This window comes from Malus domestica, chromosome 01 (genome assembly GCF_042453785.1).
Source record: "Malus domestica chromosome 01, GDT2T_hap1".
In the NCBI taxonomy this organism is placed as follows: domain Eukaryota; kingdom Viridiplantae; phylum Streptophyta; class Magnoliopsida; order Rosales; family Rosaceae; genus Malus; species Malus domestica.
The window spans coordinates 32,303,206-32,314,272 of record NC_091661.1 but is presented as its reverse complement, the minus strand read 5'-3'; the positions used below and the strand labels follow the sequence as shown (position 1 = coordinate 32,314,272).

The 11,067-nt window shown below is 36.3% G+C and overlaps 1 protein-coding gene and 1 long non-coding RNA gene across 3 annotated transcripts; both read left to right on the top strand.

Annotated features, from left to right (window-relative positions):
- Nucleotides 1–2,966: 2,966 nt before the first annotated feature.
- Nucleotides 2,967–6,858, top strand: LOC103406616 (V-type proton ATPase subunit H-like). 2 transcript variants are annotated; one of them, XM_008345609.4, is made up of 12 exons: nt 2,967–3,105; nt 3,281–3,380; nt 3,557–3,682; nt 3,907–4,009; nt 4,118–4,190; nt 4,287–4,352; nt 4,447–4,564; nt 4,773–4,934; nt 5,021–5,146; nt 5,292–5,417; nt 5,625–5,804; nt 6,316–6,858. In XM_008345609.4, exons 2-12 carry the CDS (start codon nt 3,351–3,353, stop codon nt 6,562–6,564), a joined length of 1,359 nt encoding a protein of 452 aa, XP_008343831.1. In that variant the 5' UTR covers nt 2,967–3,105; nt 3,281–3,350; the 3' UTR covers nt 6,565–6,858. The 2 variants fall into 2 exon arrangements, with proteins under 2 accessions (XP_008343831.1, XP_028961195.1); XM_029105362.2 differs by having other exon boundaries at nt 3,045–3,105; nt 3,209–3,380.
- A 189-nt stretch (nt 6,859–7,047) lies between these two features.
- On the top strand, nt 7,048–8,588 carry LOC103406617 (uncharacterized). The gene is made up of 2 exons (XR_011580817.1): nt 7,048–7,509; nt 8,048–8,588. It is a non-coding gene; the product is annotated as an uncharacterized lncRNA (long non-coding RNA).
- Nucleotides 8,589–11,067: the final 2,479 nt, after the last annotated feature.

Genomic DNA, 11,067 nt, shown 5'->3' with positions numbered 1-11,067 from the left:
TTATAATTGTCATTCTTTTTCAGTTTGGACTTCCAACAAGGTTTATTAGTTAATTCATATCTTGATAATTATAATAATGATTCAGTAGGGCACCATTTGACTGAAGGGCGGATGCACCAAACTAGTAAATGGTTTCTTAATGAATGAATAAACTTGTGGATCTGCGACCTCAACCCAACTTACCATCCCATTTTCATCTCCAGTTGAACAATTAAAGTTTCCATTTAGTTTTAATTATTCTTTAGACGGGTATAATTCCCTTCTTTTTCCTTTTCAAGTTAATGTGCCCTGAAATTGGATCAAATAATGTTCTTGTTGCTTTATAGTATATGATATTCAAATCAAACACGGCGAGAAGCATCTTAGATCCATTTCAATATCGTTATAATTTCTATCCTTTTTCATTGATTCAACGTGTGGGTTGTGTTACAGGTACAAATTCCTAAATTTTTGTACGTTACTTTCTTCCCCACTTTTTCGTTAGCCAAACAGAGCACAAACAAAAAACCAGAAAGGAAAAGCAAAAGGCACATATGGATGAGCAATCAAGAATCCCTTGAAGGAGTCGCAGCGAAAGGGGCAAATACCAAACTGGCCGAGTCTTTGACCTTGAAGTAGTAGACGTCGGCGCGGTTGAACTGATTCTGTAAAAATGGTCGAAAAGAAAAGGGCAAACACCAAACTAGCCAAGTCTTGGATCTTGAAGTAGTAGACGTCAGCGTGGTTGAACTGATTCTGCAAAAATGGTTGAAGACATATTGAATTGTTTTTATAAAAATGGTAGAAGACAGTGAAATGTTTCTACAAAAATTGTCAAAAATGAGTTGAACTGATTCTGCAAAAATGGTCGAAGATTGATTGAACTAATTCTACAAAAATAGTCGATGACTTGAACTGATTCTGCAAAAATGTTTGAGGCGGGTTAAACTGATTCTGCAAAAATTGTCAATGATGGGTTGAACTAATTCTGCAAAAAAGGGTCAATGACTAATTGAACCTATTCTGCAAAAATGGTCAATGATGGGTTGAAATGATTTTGCAAAAATGGTCAAGGACGGGTTGAACTGATTATGCAAAAATAGTAGAGGATTGATTGAACCGATTGTGCAAAAATAGTCAACAACGGATTGAACTGATTCTACTAATAAGTGATACAAACTGATTCTACATATAGTTCCAAAACGGATTATGTAGAAATAGTCAAAAATGGGTTAAGCTTATGACATATATTAATTTTGTTGGAGGTGTGAGGGTTGGGGTCTCTTAATAGTCCTAAAGCCTTAGGGGTATGCCTGCTATTTTAAAACAGTGTTTCCATATTTTTTGGATGAGCTTTAGTTGTTTTAATGTTTTTACTTGTTCTTGATATGTTTAAAAAGTAATAAAGAATTTTGAAATATAGTGAAAGTTTTTGTTTTTATATATGAAGCTCCTTTTTTAAAATAGTAATCATATTAATTTTTTTTGTTTTGGGCTTGGGCCAACCCATTGGGGCAACACAAATCACTCACTACGTGTCGCGTCATCATTATGCCACGTAAACAAAATAAAATAATCGCGGTTGCCCCTCTCCCCTCCTCACCTCTCCATTCATCTCTCTTTCCCGAGTCCAGACGAGGCCACACAGACACAGAGAGGTAAGCTTCCCCGCCGATCCAGAATTGGGATTGGGATTGGGCGTTTCAATTTAGCACTTACATTTGATACTATCGCATTGTTTTAATTCCCTTCTTTTTCCTTTTCAAGTTAATGTGCCCTGAAATTGGATCAAATAATGTTCTTGTTGCTTTATAGTATATGATATTCAAATCAAACACGGCGAGAAGCATCTTAGATCCATTTCAATATCGTTATAATTTCTATCATTTTTCATTGATTCAACGTGTGGGTTGTGTTACAGGTACAAATTCCTAAACTTTTGTACGTTACTTTCTTCCCCACTTTTTCGTTAGCCAAACAGAGCACAAACAAAAAACCAGAAAGGAAAAGCAAAAGGCACATATGGATGAGCAATCAAGAATCCCTTGAAGGAGTAGCAGCGAAAGGGGCAAATACCAAACTGGCCGAGTCTTTGACCTTGAAGTAGTAGACGTCGGCGCGGTTGAACTGATTCTGTAAAAATGGTCGAAAAGAAAAGGGCAAACACCAAACTAGCCAAGTCTTGGATCTTGAAGTAGTAGACGTCAGCGTGGTTGAACTGATTCTGCAAAAATGATTGAAGACATATTGAATTGTTTTTACAAAAATGGTAGAAGACAGTGAAATGTTTCTACAAAAATTGTCAAAAATGAGTTGAACTGATTCTGCAAAAATGGTCGAAGATTGATTGAACTAATTCTACAAAAATAGTCGATGACTTGAACTGATTCTGCAAAAATGTTTGAGGCGGGTTAAATTGATTCTGCAAAAATTGTCAATGATGGGTTGAACTAATTCTGCAAAAAAGGGTCAATGACTAATTGAACCTATTCTGCAAAAATGGTCAATGATGGGTTGAAATGATTTTGCAAAAATGGTCAAGGACAGGTTGAACTGATTATGCAAAAATAGTAGAGGATTGATTGAACCGATTGTGCAAAAATAGTCGACAACGGATTGAACTGATTCTACTAATAAATGATACAAACTGATTCTACATATAGTTCCAAAACGGATTATGTAGAAATAGTCAAAAATGGGTTAAGCTTATGACATATATTAATTTTGTTGGAGGTGTGAGGGTTGGGGTCTCTTAATAGTCCTAAAGCCTTAGGGGTATGCCTGCTATTTTAAAACAGTGTTTCCATATTTTTTGGATGAGCTTTAGTTGTTTTAATGTTTTTGCTTGTTCTTGATATGTTTAAAAAGTAATAAAGAATTTTGAAATATAGTAAAAGTTTTTGTTTTTATATATGAAGCTCCTTTTTTAAAATAGTAATCATATTAATTTTTTTTGTTTTGGGCTTGGGCCAACTCATTGGGGCAACACAAATCACTCACTACGTGTCGCGTCATCATTATGCCACGTAAACAAAATAAAATAATTGCGGTTGCCCCTCTCCCCTCCTCACCTCTCCATTCATCTCTCTTTCCCGAGTCCAGACGAGGCCACACAGACACAGAGAGGTAAGCTTCCCCGCCGATCCAGAATTGGGATTGGGATTGGGATTGGGCGTTTCAATTTAGCACTTACATTTGATGCTATCGCATTGTTTTAATTCATCTCTAGGTACTCGAATTGTTTTAGTTCCAACATGTTGTAATCAATGACTCTGAAATTGTGAGTAAATCTGTCTGATAGATCGATCTGGCGGTTTCTTTCGGTACTCGAATTGTTGAAATTCTGAAATTGATTTTGTGTACTTAGAGCAATGGACCATGCTGAGCTCACGACTGAACAGGTTCGTCCTCCTTCAATCACTTGTTGCCATACTTTCCACGAGAATTGGAAATTGGGAATTACAAGTCGAAATCTCGTCATTGAATTATGTGTAATGTATTGTATTGTATTGTGTCACTGTCTGTCTGTTTGTTTTGGTGATGGAGCTGTTTGATTTCCCATTTTTCCCTTGTCAAGGTTTTGAATAGGGACATCCCATGGGAGACTTACATGACCACTAAGCTCATCACTGGAACCTGCCTTCAGCTCTTGAGGCGCTATGATAAAAGATCCGAGAGCTACAGATCACAGCTTCTCGATGATGTAATTCCTCCTCCTGCTCCTTCCATCTCTAATTCATTTTTGCTTATTTTGATTTGTATGTTCATCCCACACCATGTTGCTCAATGCTGCCTGGCTTCATTCGATCCTTTGCGTTTCCTTAATCTTAGTGGAGATATCTTCTGGATTGGCTGAAAAGATTGATTTATCTTTTTCTTCTGGTTTGTATCTCACCATGATGTTGACAAGCTGTTCAAATGTGGCAGGATGGCCCTGCTTATGTTCAAGTGTTCATTGGCATTTTACGTGATATTTTCAAGGAAGAAACGGTAGAATATGTCCTTGCTTTAATTGATGAAATGCTTACAGGTAACAAACTGGAACATCTTTTGGATTTCTGATTGCGCGCCCATTCGCAAAGCCAAGAGAAAAAAAGTAAGAAAAAGTAACCATTTTTTCCTTTTCATTTTGTCCCAGCTAACCCTAAAAGAGCAAGATTGTTCCATGATAGTAGTCTTGCTGATAAAGATATCTATGAGCCTTTCTTGAGGTCAGCACATATTTACCAATTCTGTAACACTCTAAGTAATAGCTTTATCTATGTACAAAAGAAAAGAAAAAAAAAAACCATCGCTTTTCTTTTCAGATTGCTCTGGAAGGGTAATTGGTTCATACAAGAGAAGAGCTGTAAGATACTTGCTGTAATAGTGAGGTACTCAAACATGACACATCTAAAGTGAAATGCAAATATTCAAAGAATCAACTAAGTGCAGTTTATTTTCATTAATGTTTCCCTTTTAATATAGTGCCAGGCCAAAACCCCAAGATGGCTCTGCTGCAAATGGAGAAGCCTCAAATTCAAAGAGAAAAATAACTACTATTGATGATGTGTTGAAAGGATTGGTGGAATGGCTTTGTGCACAGGTATGCTTTCAGCTCTGGGTTACACATTCTACTAATTGCAACTGGGTCACTCTTTCGTTTTCACTACCTAGGAAATAGAGCACTTAAATTCCACATTTCCTCAAATTCAATCAGTTACTCTGTTGATATCGCGGCTATTACTTAGGGGTTATCAGTTTGGATGATATTGGTTGTCTAAGCAGCTTCTTATGGTATATGTAATTTGCAGTTGAAGAAGCCTTCCCATCCTAGTCGTGGTATCCCAACTGCCATCAATTGCCTTGCAACCTTACTAAAGGAACCTATAGTTAGATCTTCCTTTGTTCAATTAGATGGGGTGAAGTTGCTTGTTCCCTTAATTTCTCCAGCTTCCACCCAACAATCTATTCAGGTAGCTCTAATTGTACTGTGGATAGCTTCCTTATTAGTTCTTGACTTTGTGAATTTTTTATTGACAATATATTTTGTTTCAAACAGCTTCTTTATGAAACATGTCTATGCATCTGGCTCTTATCTTATTATGAACCTGCAATTGAGTACTTGGCTACTTCTAGAACTCTTCCACGACTCATAGAAGTTGTCAAGAGTTCCACAAAGGAGAAGGTGAGGATCTTGACTCTGGGATGCTATATTGTTTCCTTCGAGATTAATTTGTGTATGCTTGTCCATGTTATACTTGTCCTTGTAACAGAGGAGTACATGTAAATTCATCTTTTATTTGTAATATGGGTTTGGTTATTCGTGGTAGGTTGTCAGAGTTGTTGTTTTGACCCTGAGGAACTTGCTCTCAAAAGGGGCATTTGGCGCTCAAATGGTGGACCTTGGACTGCCGCAAATCGTTCAGAATTTGAAAGCACAAGCATGGAGTGATGAGGTAAGAAACCAAGAGACTGTATTCTTCTTTTGATAGTTTGTATTTTATGTGATCGGACCGGAAGGAAGGCATTTAGGCTAACTTGGTATAACAAGGTAAATGAAGGGAACCAACTAGCTCGTGGAGCTATTGTTGTTCTAGTACATGCGTTCTTTTAAACTATAAATCATTGGTGTAGTTTCCCAAATGAAATGAAGTTTGTTGTAGGATCTCCTGGAGGGATTAAATCAACTGGAAGAGGGTCTGAAGGATAACATCAAGAAATTAAGTTCTTTTGACAAGTATAAGCAAGAAGTCCTCCTTGGCCATCTTGACTGGTCACCCATGCACAAGGATCCAATATTCTGGCGAGAGAATATTACCAACTTTGAAGATAATGACTTTCAGGTATTAATTTGTTTTTTGCCTAAGATTTCTCTCCTAATTTGCTTCTTCTTTTTTTTTGTTGTGTGGAAGAAATTAGATTATTTGCTTAATTGTTGGTGTTGTATACTTAATTTCTTGGTCTATTGTGCTTAGTTAAGACAGGGGGGCTGAACTAATCCCTGAAATTATTTGTCCCATAAGATGTGTCGCCCATTTTGTGTTGTTATTAATGGCAACAGGGTATCTGTCATGAGTCATAGGTTATAGGTAAAAATTCGTAGTAGCTACTCAAGGTTGGTCTTGTGTTTTGTTTGTTTGTGTTTTCCTGGATAGCTCTGTTTTTCCAAAACAGTGTTGGCTTCCATCTCATGGAAAAGTGGTAGTAAATTGGGTCTATGTACTTGGTTCTGAAGGCAGTATTAAATTATATCGTGAAAGTAATTGCAGATGCCAGTGCTGTTGACTCTTGAGTAATCTTTTGAAGAAGCTTGTGGCTTCCGTAGTACTAATAATGCATGACCTTGTCTTGCAGATTCTAAGAGTCCTGATTACTATCTTGGACACATCCAGTGATCCTAGGGCATTGGCCGTAGCCTGCTTTGATATCTCACAGTTTGTCCAGCAGCATCCGGCTGGAAGAAGCATAGTGACAGACCTCAAAGCCAAGGAACGTGTGATGAAACTGATGAATCATGAGAGTGCCGAGGTCACCAAAAATGCGCTGCTGTGCATCCAAAGGCTTTTCCTAGGTGCCAAGTATGCTAGCTTTTTGCAGGCTTAGAGATGCATTCCTTTGAATGGCGGAGCCGAGCAATGCGGCAGCGTTTGTCTAAATTGTATTGTCCAAAAGAGATGTTTATGAAGGGTGGGTAGGGGTGTCGCTGTCACAGTAGTAGTGGTTTACATATTATTGTGTTTGAGTAATACATTTCATAGGGCTGTTTGGTTATTTGGAAATTCATCTGTTGCTGTGTTTTTTTAGCTTTCTTGGTTGGTACTTGGTAGTTGGTACTGAGCTGTAGAGAAATAAATTCCATCTGTAATCTCGCTGGGGGAATAAAATAAATTTTGTGTATTCGTTGTAGTGTTATGTTTGTTGTCAAGATTTTACTTTGACCTAAATGCGTCCGTCCATTGGACTACGTATTGTATGGTACATTGCGATCACTTGATATAAGAAGTTGGTGATAAATTTTTGAAAATGAGCTTAATTTTGCTTTAATCATAATGGGATTTCTTTTTAATGAAAATTATTAAATGATGGGAGGATTGGCCGGTAATGCGTTCTTACTTTGGTTGGAGGAAAGACTTGGCCACTTATGCGTCCTCACCCTATCAATTAGTGTTAGACTATATTAGGTTTTAAGATTTATGTAACAAATAGATTAATAGGGAGCATCACCCTTTATGATGGTGAGAATTTTTTTATTTTAGTAAGTGCTTTTTTGCTCACAACAATGAAATAAGTGACGATAATGTGTCATGAAAAGAGACGAATTTCCTTATATTGGAATTTTCTTCAACGGGTTTTCATATCAATTGCAATTTTCTTTGCCACCGTATCTAAAGAATAGAGAGAGATGGAAAAAAAGAGTGGGAGTGAGGAGGATAAGGGAAAGGTATGCAAAAGGTGCAAGGAAAGCTACAGAGCCTCCTCTAACACCTCTTTCTCATGCCGCTTCCACCCTTCTTTCTTCGTCTGTCGCCGTCACGACGACCAGAAAAGGTACAGCTCTGACCACTCTCCCCCCTTTCCAATGAGTTCTTTTTTACAGTAATTAATTTAGTTGAGTTTCGATCTTTGATTAGTGCAGTGGATGGTTGGTGTGAGAAATTTTGTCTTTGTTTAACTGACTAGTGGATGCCAATTTGCATAAACTCTGTTTCTGAATCATTTGGGTTTACTTTCTTCCCTTTTCGATTTCGATTTCGATTTCGATTTCGGGTTGCATATCACAATTCACAGACTGGAATCAGGAGTTTAGGATGGGGTGTGTGTGGGTGTGCGATAGCATATATTCTCATACTCAAGTAAATCTTTTTGGCCTTGAAGATTCAGTGGATAATAGATTGGATGAAAAGGATTGGTCAAGTGAAAATGTACATGTCCCATTGTTCTTTGTCTCTTTCATGTACTGGTTATAAAAACCGTGAATGTTTTCCAGTCGACTAGAAATATTGGGAGAGAGAGCTTGGTCTGCAATAACTATGCTTCTAGCTTTCCTTACTGGGTCGATGTTTTATTATTCTTGATTGGATTGAAGGTACTATGAATTGGGACCCAACGATCCGCCATACGCTGCCAAGTTCTACGACTGTTGTGGGGCTGAGGATCCTGAGGCATCTGGCTGCACTACCAGTTTCCATGTTTTGTATGATGACGATTGATCCGTGTAACCAAGTTTCTGTATCTCCAATAATGTCATCTCTATTATATGAAAATGAAGTTGATGCAAAATTCTTAATGTCTGAGTGTGCAATAATGGTTGTTTCATGAGGTGATGGTTTGTATATATAGTTTAGATTGCCACGGTTCAGATAAAGTTGGAAGAAAAACAAAGTCATGTAAAGAAAATAAAGGAGGAGACACGATGACGAGGGATATCTAGGCTGGTTGGTGATTGTTATTTTGCCTGTTGCATGTATATAATATGAAGATTTGATTCCATTTCCACCCCATTATAGTCCACCCCTGACCCATATTAATTCTCATATGGTGGGTGGACGACATATATATTCACAGTTGGTTTGGCATTGTAATTAGTTTGTATGATAGATTTATTAATTGGAATTGGATCTTGTTTCTTTTTCGGATTTCCTTTTAATGAATAAATTATTGCACTTTTTTTTTTTTTGAAATCGAAGGCCAAATGGGTTATGTGGTTGTCATCCCTGGAGCTGGAGCTCTACAGAGCAGATCAAAATTAATATTTCATTCGTATATGTATGTATGTATGTCTGTATGTATGTAAATTAATTAAATATTGTTTTCCACCCAAAGAAAACATTATAACTTAAGGAAACATATATAAATTAAAGGCCAAACGGGTTATGTAGTTGTCATTCATGGGACGAAAATTCATGTTAAACTATGATGTGACAAATAGTTCATAAAAAATTTTACTTGTAAGAGTCTTCTTAGCATTTCTCAAATAAAAAAGATCAACTTTAACCTAACTAATACAATTTAATCATAATTGCTTCATTTCCAATCTAAAGTAATTTGCCTCAACTACAAGATACAATGAACGTTTTGTTGGTCGGTTTGCTAGTCCGCTTCCCACCTTACAAAACCCGAAAGGTGTTTCCTTTATCCCCACTTTTTTTAACCCCATCATCCATGTAAACTGTAAAGCACTGCAAGTAAATTGAAAAATTCAATTGGCAATTGGCACGCTATTGCTGGTGTGCGTAATTGGGGCCCTAGGCGATCTTTCTAAGTGGGGCTCTAGAATTTTTTGATTCCCAACTCATTGTACATTAATATGTATAAAAAATAATTATCTAAATATATGAAAAAGTCTATTTTTACATCAAATATCATTAATATCAAGTCTATTTTTATATCAAATATCATTAAAATTAATATCAAATATTGCCAAGTACTTCTATTTTTTTCTATTTTTTGGAGACCTAGACATATACTTTCTGTTTTTGTTAGTAGGCTTACTATTATGGTGAGAGACATGATAACTAACTCGTTTCCATGAAAATACAAAGATTTAGAATATGAAAGAGAGATGGGAGGGAAGGGACAGAGAGAATTTAGGATTCATATTAGCTGTTGTGAGGGATGCTAGCCACGCCAGAAACAATTTTCTGTGTACTGCTTTCCTACAATGCAGGTAAAATCGAATCCATGCTGTAATATTAAAACAAGGAAAGTTTAACGAAAAGCTTATAGTACTGTTCAAGGTATTCCTGATACTATTTACTTTACTCTTTATTTTGTCCTTATCGTTAAAACTCAAAGTTTTCAAGTTATTTTCATTAGTTTTCCTTTAAAACAACTGATGTTTTCCACCATAACACAACAAATGAATAATTGATATTTCATTACCCAACCATATAAAATAAATTTTTTTTGGAACCCCTAGGCGGCCACCTAATATTTTTTTTTTCTCGGATAATTCTTTTAATAGGTCAACCTTGGAAGGCAATATTCCAGTCTACAATTTGGAAAGTGTACACACATGATATGAGATTTCTCGGATGTCTACTATGGAAATGAGAAGAAACATGTAAGAGAAGCAATGAAGAATGAGAAAAAACGAATACAAGAGAACGCCCATATATTAACAGAATATCTTTAATTTTGAAGTATTGCCTAATACACAAATCCTATGGGACTCCACATTTCTTAGTTGTTTGTAAAGACGTTAGTAAAAATTATAGTGTTTATTCTTTGGAGTAAATTGTAGTTATCATTCCTTAACTTTAACTCAATTAGAGCAATGATCACTTAATTAAAAATCCATTACCATTAGTCATTCAACTTATCAAAACGTGCAATTATAGTCCCTCAATTAAAAATTCATTATTATTGGTCTTTCAACTTTAATTCAACTGGAGAAATAGTTCATTAACTTTAATCTAATTGTAGCAATGGACTCGTTTTGACAAAAACTTTGACGTAGTTGACGAAAATGACCATAATTACACACTTTGATGAGTTGAGAGACCCTAATTATATAAATGGTTATTCTAACATAACTTATTTTGACAAAATTTTGATGAAATTGATAAAAATGACTATAGCTACACATTTTGATAAGTTGAGGGATCAATGGTAATGAATTTTTAGTTGAGCGACCATTGCTCCAATTTGATTAAAGTTGAGAGATCATTGCTACAATTTACTCTTCTTCTTTGTAGTAAACATGTCATTTATTTTTATTAAAATAAAGAAAGACTAAAAAAGGGAAAGAAAACAGCGAAAGTGTTCCATCCACTTTTAATTTTTATTTCTTTGGCCGTGAATTCAAATTATACTTCTTTTGGCTATTATACAGGAGCAATATACTTTTTTACCCAAAAAAAAAAAGCATTAATTCTCTGATAAATTTCAGTTGTTTACAAATAAGGAGGACCCAGTCTCCTACTCGTATTCGTTTTTACTGAAGGGTGTGCAATCTGGTAGCGTTTGGTATGCGGACGGGACGGGACGGGACGGAACGGGACGGAACTGGACGGAACGGGACGGAACGGATGTTCTGTGTTATGTTTGGTACGCGCGGGACGGAACATGACGGTTGTTCCATCTTGCGTTTGGTAACACATGGAC